The sequence below is a fragment of the Lathyrus oleraceus genome, chromosome 3 (genome assembly GCF_024323335.1).
Source record: "Lathyrus oleraceus cultivar Zhongwan6 chromosome 3, CAAS_Psat_ZW6_1.0, whole genome shotgun sequence".
In the NCBI taxonomy this organism is placed as follows: Eukaryota; Viridiplantae; Streptophyta; class Magnoliopsida; order Fabales; family Fabaceae; genus Lathyrus; species Lathyrus oleraceus.
In genome coordinates, this window is record NC_066581.1 from 427,464,949 (window position 1) to 427,492,091 (window position 27,143).

Consider the following 27,143-nt stretch of genomic DNA (forward strand, 5'->3'; position numbering starts at 1 on the left):
ACTAAGACATTCTGAGTCTGCAGTTCTGACATTCACCTTGAATGTTCTATTCCTTCCCTGTTCTGACTCCATAATCAACTTCTGATTGCAGTCATACAGCTTCAGAAGATTGTCCTTCATGGTAACTGAAAAACCTTTCTCAATTAATTGTCCCACACTCATCAGATTGCTTCTGATGCCAGGTACATACCACACGTTCTGAATCAATGCTATTTTCCCATTGTTCAGAATCACTCTGACATTTCCCATACCTTCTGCATTAAGATATTTGTCATCATCACATCTGATCTTTGTCCTCTTTTCAGAGTCAAAGTCAACCAGCCATTTCTTGTTTCCAGTAAGATGATTTGAACAGCCAGTGTCCATATACCACCAGTCTATCAGATCCATATCATCAGATTCAGAGGCCATCAATAGCACAGATTCGTCATCAGAACTTCTGGCTATATTTGCTTCTTCTGATTTTCTCTCCTTGTTTGACCAACAGTCTCTAGCAAAGTGACCAAACTTCTTACAACAGTAACATTGGATCTTCTTCTTGTCATACTTCTTTTTTCCCTTCTGAGCATTCTTTTGTCTATCAGAGGTTGAGCTTTCTGACTTCTGACCACCATCAGATCTTCTCCTGGCTTCTGACTGCTTCTGATACCTCCTATCAGAAGTTGCTTTCAGAGCCTGCTGCTCTACTTCCCTTTCAGAAGTTCTCTCAGTCAAACGCAACTCTTGCGCTTCTAGACTGCTCTGCAGCTCTTCAATTCTCATGGTGCTCAAATCTTTGGAATGTTCTATTGCTACCACAATGTAATCAAATTGAGAGGTAAGAGATCTCAATACCTTCTCCATGATTGTTTCTTCAGAAAGAGTTTCTCCACACGCTTTCATCTCATTAGTGATCAGAATCACTCTGGAGATGTATTCAGAAACTTTCTCATTATTCTTCATGTTAAGATTCTCATATTGCTTTCTCAAGGACTGAAGCTTCACCTTCTTCACTGATGCGTCACCACCATAACATCTAACCAGTGTGTCCCACGCAGCCTTTGCTGTCGTTGAATCTGCAATCTTCTCAAACACATTTACATCAACACATTGATGAATGAAGAACAATGTTTTCTGATCCTTCTTCCTTACTTCCTTCTGCGCGTTTTTTTGTTCATCCGTCGCATCTGCTGCTACCGGAACATAACCATCAGTGACAAGATCTAGAACATCTTGAGCACCGAACAGTACATGATAACATGAAATTATATCATATTTTAGGACTTAATTCAATTAAATTGTATTATTATTTATTTCAATTTACTTCATTTTATCAGATATTACGCGGTATTTCCTTTCTATTTATCTCAGGTGATCAATTTGAAGCAAAAGTAAAAAAAGGAAGAAAAGGAGGTGCAAAAAGGAGTGAAAAGAAGCGAATATCAAACCCAGCCCAAAGCACAAGAACACAGGCGTTGTGCCTGTGACGAACGTCACAGAGGCTGTGACGAGCGTCACGCCTTGCACACTCCTGTAACGAACGTCACACATGGTGTGACGAACGTCACACCATTCCTACATTTTTGGCACCAGGAACGCGTTGAACCTATCTGCACGCTTGACTCTTTTTCAAAGTAATGGCTATATTTACGGAAGACGCTTTGAAAACCGTTACGGAGGGCACCAATATAAATAGCTACTTTCTAAACCTGCAGCAAGACGCTTTTTTCCAGGTTTCGGCAGTTTCCAATTTTCTTTTTCTCAGCAGCTTAGGCATATCTTTTACATACTACTTTTGCAACTTTTATTATTTTCTTTTGGCAATTTTATTTTCTTCTCTAGCACTTAATTAGTTTTTCACATAATAGTTTCTACACCGGAAACTATTGTGTACCTTTTCACCGGATCTAACCTTACGTTAGAATCTAGTTTTTTTTATTCCTTCGTTTTAATTTGTTGGTTAATTGAAGAATTCAAGAACAAATCCTACCGGCTTGTGGTGGAGTGTTCAAGACTACTGTTTAAATTATTCAGGTTCTTTAATTATTGTTTAATGCTTTGTTTTATTATTTATTTATATTATTTGCTTGAGATGAGTCTGTTTATGCATGATAATTATCTAAGTTTGTTTAGCATGTCTGGCTAATTCGCTTAGATATCGGTATGTAAAGTAAGCGGAATGAAGGAATCAAAACTAAGTTGGTTTAATTAAGTTTAAAATTAAAATCACTCTTTTTACGGTCTCAATTTACAGGTTTAATAACAAGGTTTTTGTACGAAAGTAAAAGACATAAAGAAGTTAAAATCAATAGAGCGAGAGTTTGAGGTTTTAACTGGACAGTGTAAATTGGACATTAATTCTAGATCAGGGCGAGAGCAATTTTTAGAGTTAATTAAATTCTAATCTTTTTCAAAAAGTATTTTTAAAGATTGAATGTGAGGACGAGAGTTAAGCATTTGAATTTAATTATATAACCTAAGTCAACAGAGCGAGAGTTTGAGATAAGGGTGTTTAAACGGTTAGTGTTTTCTTAAAAAAGAGTTTCTACGGATTCTATTGTTTTCAAAAAGTGGTTTTTGACTTAACTATAAGTGACAGCTACGTTAACATAAAATCATGGTTTATTCAACAGAGCGAGAGTTTGAGATAAAACTTTTAATCAATAAAGTCAACTGAAAAGATTTGTTTTAAAACCAAGGGACCGACAAAGAATTGATTCCCTAATTACGACGAACTGCATACCGATATCCGCTTTATTAATATTTAATCTAGATCTTAGTTTAGTTTTTAGCTTTTCCCCAAACAATCAAACATTATCCACCTTAGCTTTACGAAGTAACCTTAGATAACGGTATATCGATTCATAAGTCCCTGTGGGATCGATATCTTTTAAAACTACGCGATAGAACTGTGCACTTGCAGTTTGTACCCCAATTCGACTCATAAAGTCGAGCGACCAAGTTTTTGGCGCCGTTGCTGGGGAACTTTTATTTAATCGATATCGTAACTCTTTTGTTACGCTGTAGAGACTAAGGTTTCTTTTTCTTTTCTTTCTTTCGTTGATTTGTATGCCACATACTCGCTCACAAGGCGAGCCGTTCTACTTACGAATCAACGATATCGAACTATATCTCTGAGTCTTACAACGAATTAGGGAATATCGTGCTGCAAACAATCTCCCTCCTGTCGAACTTCCTGATTTCAAAAATATTTTCCCTTCGATACCCGAGATGGCAGAACCTGCTCGTGCTCTTAGAGATTACGCCGCTCCATCGCAAGATGAACCGCATTCAAGTATTGCTCCGCCAGCAATCGAAGCAAACAACTTCGAACTCAAACAATTCTCTGGAAATCCTACCGAGGATCCTAACCTTCATTTATCCGTATTTGTCCAATACGCTGATACTGTTAAAGCTAATGGTGTCACTTCAGAGGCAATTCGACTTCGTCTTTTTCCTTTCTCACTAAGAGATAGCGCTAGAAGATGGCTTCAATCTCTCCCCTCCAACTCTATCACCACATGGAACGAGTTGAAGAAAGTGTTTCTTGCCCGATATTTTCCGCCAAGCAAAACAACTATGTTAAGAGCCCAGATAAATGGATTTAAACAGAAAGATAACGAGTCTCTTTTCGAAGCATGGGAAAGATACAAAGACATGATGAGACTTTGCCCACACCATGGTTTAGAAGACTGGTTAGTAATTCACACATTCTATAATGGTCTCTTGTACAACACAAGGTTAACAATAGACGCCGCTGCAGGTGGTGCACTAATGAACAAACCTTATGCTGATGCTTACCAGCTCATTGAAAGCATGGCCCAAAACCACTATCAGTGGGGAACCGAACGAACAATGGTGGAAAAACCTCAAACGAAAACCGGCATGTACGAGATAAGTAACCTTGATCATGTTAATGCAAAAGTGGATGCTCTGGTCCAGAAAATTGAAAGTTTAAGTGTATCACCTCCAACCGCCGTGGTTGCTATAACTCAGAATTGCGAGGTCTGCGGAATCCAAGGTCACACTCCTACGGATTGTCAACTCTTGACAGGAATCCAAGCAGAGCAAGTGAACTATGCTCAAGGAAGCCCCTATTCGCATACCTATAACTCAAATTGGAAGAACCATCCAAATTTTTCATATAAGAGTAATAATGCTTTGTACGCACCTGGACAATCTCCAAATCAAGCCCCAGCTATACCTCCGGGATATCAGAAACCGAACCCATCTACACATAATAATAACACCCCTAGGAAATCCAACTTGGAAATTATGATGGAAAACTTTATAGCTTCTCAACAACAAACCAATAAAGATTTCTTAAACCAGAATGTACACACTGGCGAACAAATCAAACAACTAGCAAGTAAAGTGGATGCCCTGGCTACCCATAACAAAATGCTGGAAACACAAATATCACAAGTAGCTCAACAACAAGCGCCTACTGCTGCCCCAACTGGTACATTTCCTGGACAGCCCCAACCTAACCCGAGAAGCCACGCTCATGCAATCATATTAAGAAGTGGAACGGAAGTGGAAAGACCGTCTGATCCAAGGATAGGAAACCAAAATCCTAAAAAGTCAACTGAGGAAGAAAGTAGACCTAAGGAAAAGGAAGAGAGTAATAAGGAAACCGTAGAAAAGAAGGAACCTTATGTACCTCCACCACCTTATAAATCACCTATCCCTTACCCTCAAAGGCTTGTTAAAACCAAAGATGCGGGCCAATTTAAAAAATTTGTTGACCTCCTGAAACAATTAAACGTCACAATTCCGTTTACAGAAGCTATTACGCAAATGCCCTCATACGCCAAGTTCTTAAAAGAAATTCTTTCTAATAAAAGGAAACTTGAAGATAGCGAAACCGTTACACTCCCTGCCGAATGTAGCGCTATAATCCAGAACATGCCTCCTAAACTCAAAGATCCGGGTAGTTTCTCTATACCCTGTCACATAGGAAAATTTGTCATCGACAAAGCCTTATGCGACTTAGGAGCCGGAATTAGTGTTATGCCTTTATCCATATGCAAGAGACTTGAAATGGGAGAATTAAGACCAACTAAAATGTCTGTGCAACTAGCAGATCGTTCCGTCAAATATCCTGTAGGAATTCTTGAAAACGTTCCCGTACCCATAGGTCAATTCTACATTCCAACCGATTTTATAATTATGGATATTAGAGAAGATGAAGTTACACCAATTATACTGGGAAGACCATTTTTAGCAACTGTCGGTGCAATCATAGACGTAAAACGAGGACGACTCACCTTCGAAGTAGGAGAAGAGAAAATTGAGTTCATTCTTTCCCAATTTTTGAAAGCACCTGCAATAGAAGATACATGTTACTTTATGGATATCATCGATGAATGCATAAAAGAAACAGAGTTAGGAGAAGACAAATCATCCGACTGTCCTGTAGAAGACAAACTCAACCAATGTTTGGCAATAACACCGGACCCTACGCAGTGTCTTAAGAAACCAACCCTAGATCTGAAAACACTTCCCAAAAATCTGAGATATGAATTCCTAGACTTAGAACTTGAACGACCAGTGATAGTTAATGCAGACCTAGGAAGACTCGAAACAGAAAAACTCCTACATATCTTAAGAAAGTATCCGACCGCACTAGGTTACAACATCACCGATCTTAAAGGAATAAGTCCTTCTATTTGTATGCACCGCATCATGCTAGAAGAAGACTGCAAAACTTCTAGAGAACACCAGAGGAGACTAAATCCGATCCTGAGTGAGGTGGTGAAGAAGGAAATAACCAAGTTATTAGAGGCAGGTATCATATATCCTATATCTGATAGCAAATGGGTTAGTCCTGTACACGTAGTACCAAAGAAAGGAGGCATAACCGTTATTGAAAACGAAAAAGGGGAAACTATAACCAAACGAATCGAATCGGGATGGAGAATGTGCTTTGACTATAGGAAACTAAATAAAGCAACCCGAAAAGATCATTTCCCTTTACAATTCATTGACCAGATGTTAGAACGATTGGCAAAACATTCACATTTCTGCTATCTGGACGGTTATTCAGGCTTCTTTCAAATACCAATTCATCCTGATGACCAAGAAAAGACGACGTTCATGCCCTTTTGGTACCTTCGCTTATAGACGAGTGTTGTTTGGCTTGTGTAATGCTCCTGCAACCTTTCAAAGATGCATGATGGCAATTTTCGCCGACTTTCTCGAAAACATCATGGAAGTATTTATGGATGACTTTTCCGTATGCGGACAAAGTTTTGAAGAATGCCTTGAGAACCTAGAAAGAGTTCTTGAGCGATGTGTAAAAGTAAACTTAGTACTTAATTGGGAGAAATGCCACTTTATGGTACAAGAAGGAATTGTTTTAGGACACATTATATCAAATAGAGGAATTGAAGTAGACAAAGCCAAAATAGAGGTAATCGAAAACCTTCAACCCCCAAGAACCGTGAGAGAAGTACGAAGCTTCTTAGGACACGCCGGTTTTTACCGACGATTCATTAAAGACTTCTCTAAAATAACTAAACCTTTAACCGGACTATTGATGAAAGATGCTGAATTCATATTCGACAATAACTGTTTAGAAGCATTTCAAACGCTTAAGCAAGCATTGATCTCCGCACCCATAATGCAGACACCCGACTGGAATGAACCATTCGAAATAATGTGCGATGCCAGCGATTACGCTGTAGGTGTTGTTTTAGGACAACGAAAGGATAAAAAGCTTCACGTTATATATTACGCAAGTAGAACTCTAGATGAAGCGCAGATGAATTACACCACAACCGAGAAAGAACTCCTAGCAGTTGTGTTTGCGCTAGATAAATTTCGTTCTTACTTGGTCGGAGCCAAAATAATAGTTTACACTGACCACGCTGCTATCAAATACCTCTTAACAAAAAAAGATGCTAAACCTAGACTCCTAAGATGGATCCTGTTACTACAAGAGTTCGATTTGGAAATCAAAGACAAGAAAGGAACTGAAAACGTAGTAGCAGACCACCTCTCTAGACTTGAGAACCTTGAACCGGAAAGAACATCAATTAATGATGATTTCTCGTACGATAAACTCATAGCTACTTTGGAAGAGAATAACTCTGACAAGCAAGTAGAAACCACCCTAGCTATATCTGTTACACCGTGGTACGCTGACCTCGTCAATTATTTAGCTGCCGGAATAGTTCCACCTACTTTATCTTACCAGCAGAAGAAACGATTCTTCTACGACATAAAACACTATTACTGGGATGATCCCTTACTTTTCAAAAGAGGCCCCGATGGTATTTTCCGTCGATGTATACCCGAAGAAGAGGTAGAAAATATAATCCAACACTGCCACTCCGCTCCTTATGGTGGACACGCAAGTACATCTAAGACCTGCTCTAAAATCCTACAATCCGGCTTTTATTGGCCAAATATATGGAAGGACGTACATGCGGCTATTAAGGAATGTGACAGATGTCAACGCACAGGAAGCATATCTAGACGTGACGAGATGCCACAAAAAGGTATTTTGGAAGTAGAGATTTTCGACGTGTGGGGAATAGACTTCATGGGACCTTTTCCATCCTCTTTCGGTAACAAATACATACCCGTGGCAGTAGACTACGTTTCAAAATGGATCGAAGTTATAGCTTCTCCAACAAATGACACCCGAGTAGTAACTAGACTCTTTAAGAATATAATATTTCCGAGATTTGGCATCCCAAGAATAGTAGTCAGTGATGGTGGATCACATTTCATATCCAAGGTACTCGAAAAACTTCTGTTTAAGTATGGCGTAAGGCATAGAGTAGCGACACCTTACCACCCTCAGACCAGTGGGCAAGTGGAAGTGTCCAACAGAGAGATTAAACAAATATTAGAAAAAACAGTCGCCACTTCAAGGAAAGATTGGTCATTAAAATTACCAGAAGCTTTATGGGCGTATCGAACTGCTTATAAAACCCCCATAGGGACGGCCCCATTTAAGCTCATTTATGGAAAATCCTGCCACCTCCCGGTAGAATTAGAACATAAAGCCTATTGGGCTATTAGAAATCTGAACCTAAACTATAAGGCCGCCGGCGAAAAGAGAATCCTTGACATAAACGAATTAGAGGAACTCAGAAGAGACGCCTATGAAAATGCCAGAATCTACAAAGAAAGAACAAAACAATGGCATGACAAGCGCATATCAAGGAAAATCTTCAAGCAAGGCGATGCAGTCCTTTTATTTAACTCTAGGCTAAAGTTATTTCCGGGAAAACTACGATCCAGATGGTCAGGTCCTTTTCATATCACTAACATCTTTCCCAGTGGAGCGGTAGAAATTAAACGAAAATCCACAGAACCGTTCACCGTAAACGGACAACGTCTAAAACACTATCACTGTGCGGAAACCAATGAAGATTCGCAAGTCTTGCACTTAGACGAAATGCCTCCAGAAACTATAGATTGTAATTGATTGTTTTTATGTCGAGCTTGCGACATTAAACAAAGCGCTTAGTGGGAGACAACCCACAAATTATTTTATTTCCTTATTCTATTATTATTATTATTTCTCTATTTTCTCCTTAATTACCCTTTTCTGTTTAGTATTCATTCTTAATTTATTTTAATTTATTAAAAACTTCTTTCTTCTTTCGGCATTTGGCCAAATCCTGACTAAAACTCATGTTTTCTTTTCTCTAGCTAACACTAACCAGATGGGACATATTGATCGTATGGGTATCAAATTCAGAGGAATGGCTCACAAACTAAAATTTGAGGAACTAGCCACTAGAGAGATGCTACCTAGTTTATATGCTGATGACTGGGCTATGATCGCCCTTGGACTAAGAGAAAGTGTCCTGTATTTGCTGAATCAGATAGGATGGGAAACATCCCCTATCCTACGACATTTCGTCACCTACCAGAGACTAACACTAGAATTCCTTAGCTCACTAATCTATCTACCCAGCCATGGGAGAGGCATTAGCAGAGGTTTTATCCAGTTCAGAATGTCCAACATGGAGTACCAATTTAATATTAGAGACTTTACCAACCTTTTGGGTTTCCCTACCTCCCTTGATACATTCACAGTAAGCCAGGAAGAACTTTTTGAATATAGAGAACTTGAACACTTTTGGGGTAGTTTGACTGGAAATGATGAGCCCGGGGAACATGAGTTTCTCTCTGGAAACATTCATAACCCGGTTTTCCGTTACTTCCATGGGATCGTGACCCACACCTTATTTGGAGAGAAGCCAAACAGCACTTCAGTTTCACGTGATGAACTTTTCATCATATTTTGTGCTTCCCAGAACCGTCCAGTAAACGGTGCCACCTTTATGCTAGCAAATTTAGACCACCTTATCCAAGATGAGCGAGCACCAATTAGAGTAGGCGGTTTGATAACTATGATAGGTAATGCTATTGGATTACGTCAGCCTATGCTTGACTTAAGCCCTTTTTGTGGCATTACCATTATGAGTATACCCTTCCTCTTCAACACCTTGTTTATAGAAAACCTAGGATCTGACGAGTTCGAGCTTATAATTAATAACCAGGTTCTTTGCCTATTTACCTTACCCGATCCTAGGACTAGTGTTCACAACCGCAGTAACTGGCTCTACAATCTGAATGCAACACCCTCTCCTGCTAGATCCACTGAATCCATCCAGGACTATGAGATTTGTGATGACCAGATCCCTTATGCTGAATCTGACCCTCAGACACCATCTGGCTATTATGATATTGACCCTCCTCCTCAGCCTGTTCAGACCGAAGAATCAGCAATATCCGACCTCCGACATCATATGCCCGAAACTGATTATAACACCGCCATTGAAGCTTTGATGTCAGAACAAGACGCCCTCAGAGAAGAGTTTACTGAAATGAGACACGAAGTTCTAGGACACATGAGCAGTATGACAAATCAGTTTCACGAGTTGCTAAACCGTGTTAACTCTTTTGCTCCTCCGGCCAGAGATCGTGCAGATGGATAGAAATTATTTTCTTAGTTATTTAGTTTTAAGTTAGATTACTCATTAATGTTATTTAAATTCATGTTCGCATTTGTTTCCCTTTCGCATTTTTGTTTTTCTTTCCAATATTACATTATGATCATTTTATTGAAGCTATTTATTTAATTTTATTATGCAATAGCTATTATGTTCTCTACTGTTGCTACCTATGACTTTTTGAATTATATATGCACTATTACACAAAGCAGAATAGCATGCAGGAGAAATTAAATTGCAGAATAAATCAATCAGTAGCAAAACAAACAAAAAAACAAAAAAAAACAAAAAATATAATAACCTACCAAGTCACTCAGAAGGACGCTAGCTGAAACCATGCCAAACAGACAGTGTGACGAGCGTCACACATTCTGTCACGGACGTCACGCTAAGTACCTGTGACGCCCGTCATGCACCTGTAACGAGCGTAACGCCCTTCAGACTAGGTGAACGTTAAGGAGTCGTTGGAGACGAACGTTACACCCTTTCAACTTTTTACCTTCCCCATTTATTCACATTTACCCACAATTATTCACTTTTCAACCACCTATTTTTCCAACTTCCAATTTTTTTTCCTATAAATACCCTCTAAACCTTCCTTCATTCACCACAAACCACTTTCTTCTATCAAATACATTTCTTTTCTTTCCAATCTACCTCTTTCAGTTTATTCATCAGTATGGCGGATAACCAGAATTTCGGAAATATCATCTTCCGAACCGAAGATGAAAATTATCAAAGGGAGCAATACGAGCGTTTCCAACAGCGAGGCGTCGTCTCCACCAGGTATCCTGATTTTACTTGTTTACAACAATTAGGATTACTCCAAGGTATCGAATGGATGCTCCGTCAAGCCGACTTAACCTTTCTATGCACGCATAATCAACCCACTTACCCCTCCCTAACCTTAGAATTCTTAAGTTCATACGCATACACCACTCCCGCCGGTGAAGACGAATTTTTAACCGGTACCGCAACCTTCCGTATGTTCAACACCGAGTACTCCTTAACCCAAAACCAATTGAGTACCATGCTACAATTCTCCACAGAAGGTCAAGTTTACCCCAGAATCCCACCCGACCTAAACTGGAACACAGTTGCCGTTTTCACCCTTTTTAAGAAAATATCCGGTCTAGATGCCTACAACTGGGAAGAGCTCCTTCTTTCCCACATACATAACCCAACCATCCGATATTTTATCCGCATCTTACAGAACACAGTTTTTGGTAGACCAAACAACAGTAAGGTCAACGCAAAGGAACTCTTCTTCCTCGAATGCGTCTTCGAACCGAATGCCAAGGTAAACGCTGCCTCTTTTCTATTTCATCATATCCGCACCTTATGTGCTAGAGGCCGCCAACCCTTTGTAATTGGCGGATTAATCACCACCATAGCACTAGGCTTAAACTTAGGGGACCGACTCCAAACCTTAGAATCTCAACCTCCCCTATTTATGGACATCAGCTACTGTCGATCCAGCCGCCTGATTAAGAACAGAGTGGGCGGAGGATATCATCTTATGGTGAACAACCAGGCAATCCCAAGCGTTGTCCTACCCAACATCGCACTGACCGATGTCACAAACCCCAACCGCCACCTCTATGATCTAAATGCTCCCGAAGCCACCGAGCCTTCACAAGCAAACCCACCCGCAGACGAGTTTGAAGACATGGAGCAAGGTGATCATGCTCCTGCACAACAATCAGTCCCGCTCAACCCTTCCGATAATGCAACTGGCCCATCCTCACAACGTCGTCGACGAAGAAGGCCTGCAACCAACGACGACATCATGGATGCTATTGATGGTATGCAAGCACAGAATGTCGAGATGATGCAAATGATGCGTCAAATGCAACAACAACAGGATGCTAGGAATGCCATAACCGACCAGCGGTTCACTGAGTTGTTCAGCAGATTTGACAACTTAGAAGTACATCAACGATCACCAGGTCCAAGAACCAGAGGCGGAAGGCAGCCTTAGTTGTAGTTCCTTTTCCCTTTCCCTATTGTATTTCATTTCCTTAAAACATTGGGGACAATGTTTAATTTAAGTATGGGGGGAAAACTTGTTCTTTCTACTTCCATTTTTTTCAAGTATGTACCTTTCCTTTCATTGTTATTTCCCTTTTAATTATAAAATATATATATATATATATATATATATATATATATATATATATATATATATATATATATATATATATATTTAGATTTATTTTAAGTTAAGTCCCGAGTGTGAACAAATTTCTATTATCTATTCCCTCAATTTTCATGAGCCACAACAAAAATTCAACACCCAATAAGTATAAAGGTTGCTCATTTTATCGAACTTGAGACGAATTAAGACAAAAAAAAAACTACTACCGCCAAACACTCTAAACAAACCTCAACACGTTAGATCAGGATAAGTACCTATTATACCAATCCCTTGAACTTTTAGTTTTATAAGTAACCCCGAGTAGTTTATACAAGAAGTCAGCACCATCTTAATAGCAAACTACGTGGAGGGCCGATGAATATAAGTGAATGATTCCCAAAGTAACATAAAAAAAATATATCAGGAAATGCACTAAGTAAGTTAGGTGATCCTTACCAGATCATTTAATCTAAAGGTTGCAGATCATACAAAGGCATAATATGAAAGATCCATTATGAGTTGGTTCAGCAGGTATCTGGTGCTGAACTTGGTAGGGCGGACTATGGTCCGATCCCCCGCAATTTGCAATGGACTGAATAACGAAGTTATCCGACTTATGTACCAGAACTTCTAGCAAAAAGAGGATCAGAATCACTAACCGGTTACTCCACTATGTGCGCGAAAAGATAAAGGGCTTAATGTGATTTCGCTAGAATGAAAACGGGTGAAATAAGAGTAAAGGAACTAGGATAGCTATCATAGTGTACTTGAACTGATTTGCATAAGGCAGGGTTATCTAGGTTGTGACGGTGGTTGTTGATGTCAAGATTTAACTCAAGTTACCTCTAAATAAAATTTACATGCAACCTAATACGAATTGACGTGTGTTTTGAAATTTCATCTGGCTAAAACCTTTAACGAGTTCTATACTGTATTTTGCTTGAGGACAAGCAAAGATCTAAGTATGGGGGAGTTTGATAACATGAAATTATATCATATTTTAGGACTTAATTCAATTAAATTATATTATTATTTATTTCAATTTACTTCATTTTATCAGATATTACGTGGTATTTCCTTTCTATTTGTCTCAGGTGATCAATTTGAAGCAAAAGTAAAAAAATGAAGAAAAGGAGGTGCAAAAAGGAGTGAAAAGAAGCGAATATCAAAGCCCAGCCCAAAGCACAAGAACACAGGCGCTGTGCCTGTGACGAACGTCACAGAGGCTGTGACGAGCGTCACGCCTTGCACACTTCTGTAACGAACGCCACACATGGTGTGACGAACGTCACACCATTCCTACATTTTTGGCACCAGGAACGCGTTGAACCTATCTGCACGCTTGACTCTTTTTCAAAGTAATGGCTATATTTACGGAAGACGCTTTGAAAACCGTTACGGAGGGCACCAATATAAATAGCTACTTTCTAAACCTGCAGCAAGACGCTTTTTTCTATGTTTCGGCAGTTTCCAATTTTCTTTTTCTCAGCAGCTTAGGCATATCTTTTACATACTACTTTTGCAACTTTTATTATTTTCTTTTGGCAATTTTATTTTCTTCTCTAGCACTTAATTAGTTTTTCACATAATAGTTTCTACACCGGAAACTATTGTGTACCTTTTCACCGGATCTAACCTTACGTTAGAATCTAGTTTTTTTTATTCCTTCGTTTTAATTTGTTGGTTAATTGAAGAATTCAAGAACAAATCCTACCGGCTTGTGGTGGAGTGTTCAAGACTACTGTTTAAATTATTCAGGTTCTTTAATTATTGTTTAATGCTTTGTTTTATTATTTATTTATATTATTTGCTTGAGATGAGTCTGTTTATGCATGATAATTATCTAAGTTTGTTTAGCATGTCTGGCTAATTCGCTTAGATATCGGTATGTAAAGTAAGCGGAATGAAGGAATCAAAACTAAGTTGGTTTAATTAAGTTTAAAATTAAAATCACTCTTTTTACGGTCTCAATTTACAGGTTTAATAACAAGGTTTTTGTACGAAAGTAAAAGACATAAAGAAGTTAAAATCAATAGAGCGAGAGTTTGAGGTTTTAACTGGACAGTGTAAATTGGACATTAATTCTAGATCAGGGCGAGAGCAATTTTTAGAGTTAATTAAATTCTAATCTTTTTCAAAAAGTATTTTTAAAGATTGAATGTGAGGACGAGAGTTAAGCATTTGAATTTAATTATATAACCTAAGTCAACAGAGCGAGAGTTTGAGATAAGGGTGTTTAAACGGTTAGTGTTTTCTTAAAAAAGAGTTTCTACGGATTCTATTGTTTTCAAAAAGTGGTTTTTGACTTAACTATAAGTGACAGCTACGTTAACATAAAATCATGGTTTATTCAACAGAGCGAGAGTTTGAGATAAAACTTTTAATCAATAAAGTCAACTGAAAAGATTTGTTTTAAAACCAAGGGACCGACAAAGAATTGATTCCCTAATTACGACGAACTGCATACCGATATCCGCTTTATTAATATTTAATCTAGATCTTAGTTTAGTTTTTAGCTTTTCCCCAAACAATCAAACATTATTCACCTTAGCTTTACGAAGTAACCTTAGATAACGGTATATCGATTCATAAGTCCCTGTGGGATCGATATCTTTTAAAACTACGCGATAGAACTGTGCACTTGCAGTTTGTACCCCAATTCGACTCATAAAGTCGAGCGATCAGTACACGCATTTGGATCATCCAACGATTCCAGTTTTTACCGTCAAATACTGGAAGTTTGGTGTTCATGTTGCCGTTTCCGTTCATCTTTCTACCTTGCACAGTACACTCAGATTTCTCACAGTGTTTCCCAACCCACAGAATTAAAATTCTAATCAGATTTTGTTCAAGATTCAACACGAATCTAAGAATCAAAATCAAACACACAAGACCTCACGTTCACTCGTGTTTCCCGTGTTTCCCAATGAATCCGAACCGGGGCTCTAGATACCAATTGTTGGTGCAAAGGTAGAATGAATGATGAACGAAAATATTCTATTAAGAGAATGACGGCTACAAAACATGATAAAAGTTACAATGATTGCCACCCTATTTATAAGCTAAAACTAGGGTTACTAGAATAGGATAAAATACTAAAATACCCTCTAACAAACTTAGGGGCTAAGAAAATAGTACAACTAATAAATATGAATTACTTCTAATAATATTTACACAGATCCTATACCGTATGCTTACACCGTCTAAAATATAACATATCATGTGTTTATTTGTATCAATAAAAAGTGAAAAATAATTATTAAATATTAAAAAAAACAAAACTATATAAAATTACAGTGTCAATTATCATATTTGGTGTAGCAATATTATTATCTTACATTGTATACACATAAAAAATAAAAAATCATTCGTAATCTACAAATGTAAATACAAATATACAATATATATATATATATATATATATATATATATATATATATATATATATATATATATATATATATATATATATATATATATATATATATATATATATATATATATATATATATATATTAAAAAAAAGTAATGAGAAAAAAAATATTCGAGATTAAAAAACACTATCATAAAATTCCTTTTTCTTTTTGCCTTTGTCTCTTTTTCAGATGAAGCTCAAACCCTGGTTGCCATGGAAAAAGATGAGTTTTTTTATCCTTAAAATTCTTTAAAACCCAATTTCTCAAACTTACATCTTTAACCTCACAATACCGATTCGACCAATCATCTGGTTCGATCGGTTTAGTCCCCAAACCAGGTACTCTATCTTTAGACCCCACATTCTCTTCTTTTTGCCAATCTGCCACGTAAGTTGCAACCCGTCTATAAAATTTCTCTTTGAACACTTTCCAAACTTGATATTTATAATGATTAATCATCATCGCACCATTCTCTACATCAACGGCTACAAACGGTGCTTTCAAATGAAAATGATGCACGACATTAATAAGGGTGTGATTCAGTGCATCAGGTCTCACAATACTCTTATGTCTCTCCCTTCCCGCCAACCGACATGTGTAACCCATCATCACTCCTTCACTCGGCACATCCTTTAGGCCTGAAGGCCCAAAACTGTAGCACGGTGTTCTTATTTCCGCTACCTTTTTCTCGGGATTTGAATAATGCCAAATCACATGTCGTAAATCTACTTTTATCTTCACGTTGAAGAATTCATCGACGTCGATAAACCCAACCCACTCGCATGAGGCCCGGGCCCTTAAAGCACAATGAGCAAACCCCGCTTCTTGCGTTTTCACCCAGGCCCATAAGTGCCACGTGATGTTGTAACCCGCACTTTGCAAGAAAGCAATCACATTTTCTATGTCGTCGTCACTGTTGTTATCATAAATAAACCATCTTTCGACTCCGATTTTTGAATGGTACATTACCCATTCTTTGATGAATCGGGCTTGGTTTCGTAGCATCGTGCATATGCATAACTCATACGGTTTTCGGTTTGGTGGTTTAAGTAATGAAATAATCCCAGGCCTTGCTATGGAGGGAAATATTTTTTTACCTTCAACTTGAATAGATACTTTAATAAAACCTTCATGTTGGGTATGGGTTTGGGCTTGGGCTAAAATGCTTGGAGGTGTTTTGCATCTTATAATCTCTTGGGCAGTTGATAAAACATCTGATTTAAATAAGAATTTGGGCTTTGTGAAATCCCAACCGTACACGCATTGGAATCTAGAAGGTTCAGATAATTTCTCTGGTCGAAGATTAAGTCCTTTTACAAATACGATGGTAGTGTTGTCACGATCGAATAGAGCTTCGTAAACTAAGGGGTCCCAGTTATGGATTGAAGAGTTTTTAATTTGAAGAGTAATGTTGGATTTTATCCTGAGAGATACAGTTTCGCCACGTGGAGGCATCGGGCACCGCACAATTTGTTCATGGAGCCTAACAGAGTGAAGCTGAATCGGCTCATGAGTGAGCTGAGGAGCCAAGTCATCCGATAAGTAAACACATTGAAGGTCATTTTTAGTATGATGATAAAAAGACAAAGGGTAATTTAGGAATATCAAAACCTGATCCGGAAGCGTAACGGTTTCTCGGATGGTGATTTGCGGCGGTGTTGGTGTACGCCATTTGAAAACTGTTTTTGGGAGGTGAAAATGAGGGATGTAAAAGGAATATATGGAAGAGAAAATGAGAGCGGTAAAGATAATGGAAGACAAAAAAACAACGATGGTGAACAAAAAGAATGTGCTCCATGAAACGACACCGTTTTTTTTTCTACGATCTTTCATGGGAGAATCCCCAAATGAGAAGAGAAATGTTCTTTGGGTTGCTTCATATCAATTTTGGTTGAATGAGTTTGTTAAAGTGGGTAAATTATTTTCGTTTACTTTTTGCAAAGAGAAAAAAGAGAAAGAAAGAAGCCAAGGGAAAGAGAGTGAATTACGGGGATTGAAAGGAAGAGATAGAAAAGAGAGTATATAGTATATACATATCTAAATTCTAAGCCTCTTTTTGTTTCTTTCCTACCTTGACACCGTACATGTCGCTTTGCTTGCGGGTTTTTTAGATCTTGTATTATGCATCCTATGTATTTTTCTTTATGAAATCCATGCATTCAACTAACTACAACTTTCCATTCATTTGATGTGTAAGAATATATGATTGGAATTATTTTGATAAATATATAAGTTTTGTTTGGAATTTGTTACTCTAAAACTAGTAACAGACTCATGCGTCCACAAGATTAAATAAAATATTATTTAGTAAATTTGTATGATATGCAATAAGATGGATAAAAAAATTTAAGATAAATAATCAAAAGATTGTTGATACATTAATAAATTTAGAGTTCATCATGATAAGAAGAATTACAAATTAGCAAAAGAAACATCTAAAGAAAACAATTACAACAAAAGATGAACCTGTAAGAAAAAAAAGCATGTTCCAAATATTAAATTAAATAAGAAATAATGTGAAAGGCAACCATGTTAAAATAATATTTTGATATTAGTGTTATGTTTACCTATTCGATATTTTGAAATACTTCTTTGAAAATAACATTTGTGGTTGTATCTAAACTTTATTTCAATTTGTCATGAATGAAGATTTTCAATCCTTCTTTACTTTTGACTCTCGAAAATGAAATATATAATTGACCATGACTAAAAACCTCTTTGGATAAGTATAATCTGACGTAATCCACTGATTGTCCTTGATACTATGGAAAAAGAGACAATAATAGGGAATTATCGTCTTACAAGCGGGAAAGACAATGGTGATTAGAAAGGGGACATAAACATTCTTGGGATATAAATGATATTTCTAACATTTTTGTCTGAAATAATTTTTGCTTCAATGACATGATTGACAAGTCTTGTAACAATTAGTCATGTACCATTACATAACCCCTCTGATTGATTCAAATTTCGCAATAACATAATAATTATGCCTATTTTCAATTTGATAGAGTGATTTGACAAGTCAGAAGTTTTCAAATAACTCAAGAATTCAGGAGTTAAATGTTCAAAAGCATCAAAGTCATTTGCCTCTAAATTGTCAATTGAGTCGGAACTTAGATATTCTTTTTTACCTCCCATAAATCAATATAAAGCTATTAAGATATAGCTTTAACATTTCAAAGTAATATATATAAAGTTATGAAGGGAATATGTGAATAGAAGTATAGAAGTATTGTTTGGAGTTAAAGTGTCATTAAACAATAACATGTGAAAATGTACTAAAATGAATTGAATTGAACAATAGTAACCTATGAAAGATGAAGTTGAAAGCACCTGATTATAAGCTTTGTAACTGAATCATTATTTTTATTCACGGTTCAATGGTTAAAGTCAATATTGCTCTACTTTAAAGATAATAATAATATTTGTAGTTGTTAATGAAATCAAGAAATGAACTTGTAACAATGGCTTCAATTGGATCATTGAAGTTAGAGATTAGAAACTCTTTAGGAGTTACAATGTCAACATATCCATCATTTGGCTCAAATGCCTTTGTATCTCCAATTTGAAGTATCCACTTAAAAAACTTTTTAACTTTTTCGGTGATGAAGTAGATGCACTACTTTGTAGTCTCATCTTTTTTTTTAAGTTTCAAGATTTTGTAATGATTACAAATGTATGAAGTATTGATTCTAGAATGATTAATGTCATATCTACTACCTCTTAGTATAAGAGGTAGAATTTGTCTAAAATCACTACCAAATACAATAATTTTTCTTCGAAAATCTTCTTTGAACCATTATTTGTTCCACTCATTATATCTTTCAAATAGTTGTCAAGAACTTCAAAACAAAATTTATTGATCATTTGAGCTTCATCCCAAATAATTAGATTAGTTAATTTCAGAATTTGAGCAAATTCATATTTATCTTTTTGTTAATTTTGCAAATAAAAGTTTCAATTGTTGGAATTGGAATCTTAAATTTGAAATGTACACTTGTCCCTGGTAATAATAAACTGACAATTCTGTTTGATGAAATGTTTAAAACAATTTATCTTTTCGAATAAAGTGCAACATAAATAGTGTTCTCCATAAACTTGTCATATAGATAAAAAAAATCATTACAGTTTAAATTGATTTTAAGAAATATGCATTAAAAAGTTTAAAAGGTGATTTATGATGATGGGATAAAAGTATTAAAATAAACTTTAGCTTGAAATGAAAATTTTAGATCTAACTCATTCATAAACATACATGGTATCCACATGAGTATTACTTTCCATATGAATTGTATTTATATTTCCCTAAGTCATAAATGTGTTACTAATGTTTAAAGCAGAAGTTATGTTAGTCACAGTAGTAAATTTGGGCAAGGTATTAACGAATGTAGTCACAGTAGTCACAGTAGTCATATAATAACAGTAGTAAATTAACGCATAAAAGCTATGATATAATAATTATAACAGTGGTATATTTGGCAAGTAGAAAAATTTAATGTTACTCATTTAAGTATGTTGGCAAGTAGCATAATTTAATTTAATGTTAGTCACACTAGTCTATTCGCACATAATGATATTAAGGATTAATATTCAGTATCAAATTTGAGCATATTTTATCTTTTAGGGTAAGTTACAAATTCCCCGAATGGTTTTAGAAAAAACAAATGGAACAAATTGAATTTTGTAGGGCAATTTCAGCACAATACTTGAAGACATAAATTAAAGATAAATTTGATAGTAGAGAAATAGGAAATATATCAATATGTGTAAATTTGATTGTGTCAAAAAAATTGATTAATATTATACTTGTTGGAATATATATATATATATATATATATATATATATATATATATATATATATATATATATATATATATATATATATATATATATATATATATTATATATATATATATATATATTGAGACGGAGTCAGAAATTTTAAGTAGTGAGGTTCATATATATATATATATGACATTTCATTTTCAAAAATATAAATATACATTATAATTGTTCTAACGACTTTTCATGTTCTGAAAATGTTGAATGATTTTCTCATTTTCAACCTCAACAAAAAATATACATTATGTGTTTGACGATTAGGAGTTGATGATTGTTTGTTGATTTTCTTTTGAAATATTTTTCGATTGCTTATTACTAAAAACAATAAAAAATCACAATTAAAATCATATTCAGAAAGTTCATATTAATACTATAAAATTGATAAAAACACAACAATTTTAAATAAACACTACGAAATTCTAAAATTAAATTTTCTTTCATTAACACAATCTCAAGCGCAATAAAATAATAATATATTTATATTCTTATTACAATAATAAAAATAAATTATAAATTCATAAAGATTAAAATTAAAAAATGGAGAAGAAACTAGTAACATAGATGCTATAAAATAAACACTATAAAACTCTAAACTTAAATTTTCTGTCATTAACATAATCTCAAACTCAATAAGATAATAATATATTTTTACTTTTATTATAATAATAAAAATAAATTATAAAGATTAAATATTAAAATAAAAAATGGAGAAGAAACTATATTTTTACTTTGCAGTGAGAGAAATTGGAGTGAGAGAAAGAGGAATATGAAAACTGATTTATTTATACTTGGAAAGAATCAAAAGAAAATTAATAGGAATAGAAAGAGAAAAGTTGAATTTTTTTAATATTATTTAAAACAGTTACTTTATTTATTATATAAAATCAAATATTTTTTAAATAAAAAAAGCAAACAATTAGATAGTTTAAATGCAATGCCATAATTGGTGTGTGAGAGAAACTAAATTATTTAATATTATTTATTAAGTGGGGGTCATTATAATTTTTTTCTCTTAATTTTTAATACAATTAATATATTAATATATTGCTTATAATATAAATATTGAATATATGGTCATTATGGTGGGGGCATGGGCCCACCCTTGTTATAAAGTCTCTCTCTCTCTCTCTCTCTCTCTCTCTCTCTCTCTCTCTCTCTCTCTCTCTCTCTCTCTCTCTCTCTCTCTCTCTCTCTCTCTCTCTCTCTCTCTCTCTCTCTCTCTCTCTCTCTCTCTCTCTCTCTCTCTCTCTCTCTCTCTATCTATATATATATATATATATATATATATATATATATATATATATATATATATATATATATATATATATAAGATTAATTGGAATACAATGTGAGTGTAACACCATTTTACACTATCGTCCAATTAAAACTATTCATTTTGACATATAAGCATGTAATTAAAATTATTAAATCATAATAATAACAATTTTTCCACGTTTCTCTCTTTCTCTTTCTTCTTTCACGTTTCTCTCACTCTCTTTCTCTTTCTTCTTTCACCTTTCTCTCACTCCCTTTATTTCTCATTTCAGTTACATCTATTATTCTTCCCCCACTCCATCCATCTATTCATAATTGATCTTTATACTTTCACAAATTTTATCTCACAAACTATGTTTGCAAATCTCTACATACATGAGGTTAAACCCTACACTAATAATATTTTCTTCTTTTTTATGATTGTCTGACTTTCCATTTTTTTTTCTTTTAATATTAAATTTAAGTAGAATAATTTATGAACTTCTACTGATTGTTGAAACTTTATAAAATTTAAAGCAATGGTAGCTTGAGTTCCAACAAATAATATGGGATTTGATTAAAAGAGAAAGATATAAGTATTGTATTCAATTTTACTAGCTTTACTACTGCAATATTATTTTTGTTATCATGTTTAACAGTTGTGCAAAATATGTTTGTATTATTATAACAGATTAAGAGATGCAAAACATACATGAAGATTCAACCATAGTTAGCTCTGATGACATGCTTGAAAGTGTTATTGGTATTGATCCTCTCAATAGCAGACTACCAACAGAGCCTCCCTTAGAGCCATAAGAAGGAATGGAGTTTGCATCAATTGAAGAGACGAGAATTTACTACACAAGGTATGCTAAGAATACAGGTTTTAGTTTTCGTATGGGTCGTGTTACTAAATCAAGAACAAATGGTATGATAATAGGTCGAGAATTTCTCTGTTCAAAGGAGGGATTTCGGGCAAAAAAATATGTGAAAGAAGAAAGTAATAGTATTATCGTACACGATGAAACAAGGGTAGGATGCAAGGCAATGTTGTATTTAAAGAAAAATGGAGAAATATGGATTGTTTCAAGATTTGTAAGGGAGCATAATCATGAATTATTTTCTCCTAAAAATTCACAATTTCTTTGAGTACATAGAAAGAAGACTAATGTGCAAAAAAAAACTTATTGATGTGTTGCATGATTCTGGTTTAGGCCCTAGTAAAATAAGATCTGTCTTGTGTACTAAAAGTGGTGGTGTTGATAATGTTAGATTTAGTCCACAAGATGTTATCAATTACTTAACTGAAAAGAGACAAAAAAAGTTAGAAAATGGAGATACTCAAATGATGTTATCATATTTTAAAAGTTGTCAATTGAAGAATCCTGGGTTTTTTTCTATGCTTTTCAAATGGACGTTGAAGGAAGATCAGCAAATTGTTTTTGGATTGATTCAAGGTCCAAAATGGCATATAAATACTTTGGTGATGTCGTTACTTTTGATCCGACGTATTTGACAAATAAATATAAAATGCCTTTTGTTCCATTCACAAGAGTTAATCATCATCAACAATCCATTCTTTTTGGTTGTGCTCTATTATGGGATGAAACTATAGAGAGTTTTTTTGGTTGCTAAGTACTTGGTTAGAAGCAATGATGGAATTTCTCCTAAAACTATCATCACAAATCAAGATGCTGCTATTAGTAATGCAATTGCAAAGGTATTTCCAAAGGTTAATCATCATTATTGCATGTGGTATATTGAGAAAAAAGTTCCTGAATACTTGACTCGTGTCTATCATGAACATGGTGAATTTAAAAATCAATTTTACAAGTGCATCCACCAATCTACCACTGTTGAAGAATTTGATTCTGATTGGGAAGCAATGATTGATAAATATGGATTACAAGATAATCAATGGCTAAACAAGATATTCTCCATTCAAGAAAAATGGATTCCTGCTTATGTACGTCACAATTTTTGTGCAGGAATGTCTACCACTCAAAGGAGTGAAAGTATGAATAAATATTTTAAGGATTTTTTGAATTCAAGTACTTCATTAAGCCAATTTGTGACACAATATGAAAAAGCTCTTGATGCACGTTACAACAAGGAAAGAGAGAAGACTTTCAAAACAAGAAATTCAAAGCCACTTTTACGAACTATATATCCCATGGAAGAAGAAACTTCAAAAATTTATACAAGAAAAATGTTTAGAATATTTCAAGATGAGTTGGTTGGTTCTCAATTATTTATCACAGAAAAGGTTAAGTTTTCTATTGAAGTCTTAACGTATAAAGTTCGTGAAATTTACAAAGAGAAGCCTATCTACTATGTGAATTTTCATGTCACTTCAAAAGAAGCAAGTTGTAGTTGTCACATGTTTGAATATTCAGGTATTCGTTGTAGACATGTATTATGTGTGTTCATAAAGAAAAAGGTTTATTGTCTCCCTTCATAGTATGTTTTACATAGATGGTCTATTAATGCTAAAAAAGAAAAGGTAAAAGAAATGACAATTGAAGGATTTCAAGAAGGAAGCAGCAACGCTTCTGACACTTCATTGTTTAATAGTATTATGGTTCACTCCCTCGAACTATCAGAAAGAGGTTCACAATCCGAAAAACATCACGATATTGCAATTCAAAGTTTGCAAAATAGGATTGCAAAACTTGATTTATTGAATATTGAATAGTCAAATAAGAAGTTTGTTGATTCAACATATGAAGATATGCCAAAAGTATCTGATGTTAACATAGCTTTGCATGACCCTCCACTTATAGCAACTAAAGGACGTCCGCGGACTTTGCGAATGAAAATTAGTTTGGAGATGGTCAGAAAAGGTTCCTCTACTTGTAGTAATTGCATGAAAAAGGGTCATACTAAGCCTAAATGTCCAAATTTAAATCAAACAAGGTATCTTAAAATTACATGTACATGTCTTCTCATTTTTTTATCATGTTAATTTTATTCACTAACAACATACTTATGATTTTTAGGTGATAAATTCAAATTTCAAACTCTATTTTGAAACTTCTATATTGTTGGTTGATTAAGAGATAATAGTTTTTTCTAATGTTACTACTTTTGCTTATATTTATACCAGTGTTAATTTTAATAATTAATTGTCTTCATATTATAATTGAAGGTTTTTATTCAAGTCATGCCTTATCAAGCCTTTTAGAACAGGAAAATTCAACAAGTTGCTTCTATGCTCTTTGGAGACTTCATCATAGCCTTATTTAAGTTGTTGGCATTTTGCACTTACTATTTTACTCTACTGTGATTTTTGTGTTTAGATCAAATGGTCTTTTGTTGATTTTTTTTATGTTGGAGTCTATGAGGGATTAAAGAAACATTTCTCATTCTGTATAAAGTTATGTGCTTATCCATTTATTCTTAACTTTTGAATTTTTTTCAATTTTTGTCTAATATTGAATGCTTTTATGTAGAGAGATCGTTAATTTTTATTTTCTTTTTCATGCTCAATCTATAGAGACAATTTATTATATCTTTCTCTTTTAATCAAATTCCATATTATTTGTTAAAACTCAAGCTACCATTGCTTTAAATTTTATAAAGTTTCAACAATCAGTATAAGTTCATAAATTATTCTACTTAAATTTAATATTAAAAGAAGAAAAAAAACAAGAAAAAATTGGAAAGTTACACAATTATAAAAAAGTAGAAAATATTATTAGTTTAGGGTTTAACCTCATGTATGTAGAGATTTGCAAATACAGGTTGTGAGATAAAATTTGTGAAAGTATAAAGATCAATTTTGAATAGGTGGGTGGAGTGGGGGAAGAATAATAGATGTAACTGAAATGAGAAATAAAGGGAGTGAGAGAAACGTAGGAGAAGAAAGAGAAAGAGAGTGAGAGAAACGTGAAAGAAGAAAGAGAAAGAGAGAAACATGGAGAAATTGTTATTATTATGATTTAATAATAATTATTATATTTATTTTTAATTACATGCTTATATGTCAAAATGAATAGTTTTAATTGGATGATAGTGTAAAATGGTTTTACACTGACAATGTATTCCAATTAATCTTATATATATATATATATATATATATATATATATATATATATATATATATATATATATATATATATATATATATATATATATATATATATATATATATATATATATATATATATATATATATATATATATATATATATATATATATATATATATATATATATAATCGATGATTATGCTGACAAAAACAATCACAAAGGATATAAATGTCACTGATCTGAATTATCGTCACAACACTCGGCTAATCTCGATAGTATAGAAACCCCAACTAGAGAAAAACTGGGGATGAATATAAATCATTCATCACTGATCATCTCAGATCCTGCTGAGGAAGAAGAAAAGATTTGTTGAGGATCTGAATCATCAACTCTACGGGGAATTTTAGGTCAAAATGAAGGAGAATTGTCATCCAAGGCGCAGCGGAATTTAAAAATTTCTCCATTTAGTGATCCTTACAAATGGGCATGATCAGTGATAAAATCGTTACCTCTTGTGGCGATTCAAACCTTTGGTGCAGATCTCTGATAATGATCAAAACCTTTGATACAGATCCACAGGGCGATCACGAACGTTGAACGATGACAACGTCTCTACTCAGTCCACACGAACGGATTCCTTCAATCGCAGTGCTAGCTGTTATGAATGAAGGCTTTGAGTGAGAGAAAGAGGGAAACGAAATTCCAAGTCTCTACTTGAATTTCTGTCTGAGTGAATTGGAGTGACAATGCTTCTACCCAAGGGGTTCTATTTATAGAACCACTTGTGTGGGCTTCAAGCTAAAAAGCCCACTTAAGTGTATTTTGGCCCATATCTTATAATATGCCCAAAATCACTTAAGTATTTGGTACCTTACCATATTTCATCTCCCACTTAAGTGCAATGTACCTTACGGTGTTCCTTAGTTACTCTATCTCTCATCAATTCGTCCTTTGTGTGTGACCCTATAGGTTTTCGCGGCGTTGGCAATTATATTAAATCACGCATTTAACATAATAAACAGTGAGCGGTATCTAGCAACACATCACTGCTACCCAAGTCACGAAAATGTCATGTGATCTGACAAAACCTCCTGTGATAATAATTATGTGTATAATTACCCCTTTGCCCTTATGTCTATATTGAACACAATGTATAGACCGTGTCACCCTTGTCCAGTTCAATATTGGGCCCATAGACATTTATCCTGTTACGCAGGATTGGCAAATTCCATCTAGGACACTCATGTCCCTCAGCATGCTTCGTGGAGTACCCATCAACTGTCTTTATGGTTATCCAGTTACGGACAACGTTGGATCAGCAATAAAGCACTCGACTCTACATCTAGGATCCATAGTGGTTTCAGGTCGAAGAGTGGTATACACTATTATCACCATGAGAATAACTTATGACACTTTGCATAACTTTCTATATAGTATTCTCATAGCGGGTCAATCCGGTATAAATATTACTCATAATATTCATACCTATGTTTAAGACTT

The 27,143-nt window shown here is 34.7% G+C and overlaps 2 protein-coding genes and 1 non-coding gene across 3 annotated transcripts; 1 reads left to right on the plus strand and 2 right to left on the minus strand.

Moving 5' to 3' along the window:
* Positions 1 to 3,558: 3,558 nt before the first annotated feature.
* On the minus strand, positions 3,559 to 3,665 carry LOC127133140 (small nucleolar RNA R71). The gene has a single exon (XR_007807133.1). It is a non-coding gene; the product is annotated as a small nucleolar RNA R71 (small nucleolar RNA).
* Positions 3,666 to 15,659: 11,994 nt separating this feature from the next.
* LOC127131549 (glycosyltransferase family 92 protein RCOM_0530710) lies at positions 15,660 to 17,345 on the minus strand. The gene has a single exon (XM_051060467.1). It carries the CDS (start codon positions 17,343 to 17,345, stop codon positions 15,660 to 15,662), a length of 1,686 nt encoding a protein of 561 aa, XP_050916424.1.
* Positions 17,346 to 22,434: 5,089 nt separating this feature from the next.
* LOC127131550 (protein FAR1-RELATED SEQUENCE 5-like) lies at positions 22,435 to 24,615 on the plus strand. Its single transcript, XM_051060468.1, has 6 exons — positions 22,435 to 22,540; positions 22,827 to 23,095; positions 23,228 to 24,008; positions 24,111 to 24,260; positions 24,342 to 24,528; positions 24,612 to 24,615. The coding sequence occupies exons 1-6, from the start codon at positions 22,435 to 22,437 to the stop codon at positions 24,613 to 24,615; spliced, it is 1,497 nt and encodes a 498-aa protein (XP_050916425.1).
* The last annotated feature ends 2,528 nt before the right edge of the window (positions 24,616 to 27,143 follow it).

Bases quoted from the DNA above. Each gene is read 5' to 3' on its own strand.
- LOC127131549 (XM_051060467.1), bottom strand. From the start codon at position 17,345: ATGAAAGATCGTAGAAAAAAAAACGGTGTCGTTTCATGGAGCACATTC.
- LOC127131550 (XM_051060468.1), top strand. From the start codon at position 22,435: ATGGAGTTTGCATCAATTGAAGAGACGAGAATTTACTACACAAGGTAT. The intron at 22,541-22,826 runs GTATGATAATAG...ATTCTGGTTTAG, and splicing joins TACTAAATCAAGAACAAATG to GCCCTAGTAAAATAAGATCT. The intron at 24,261-24,341 runs GTTTGCAAAATA...CAACATATGAAG, and splicing joins TCACGATATTGCAATTCAAA to ATATGCCAAAAGTATCTGAT.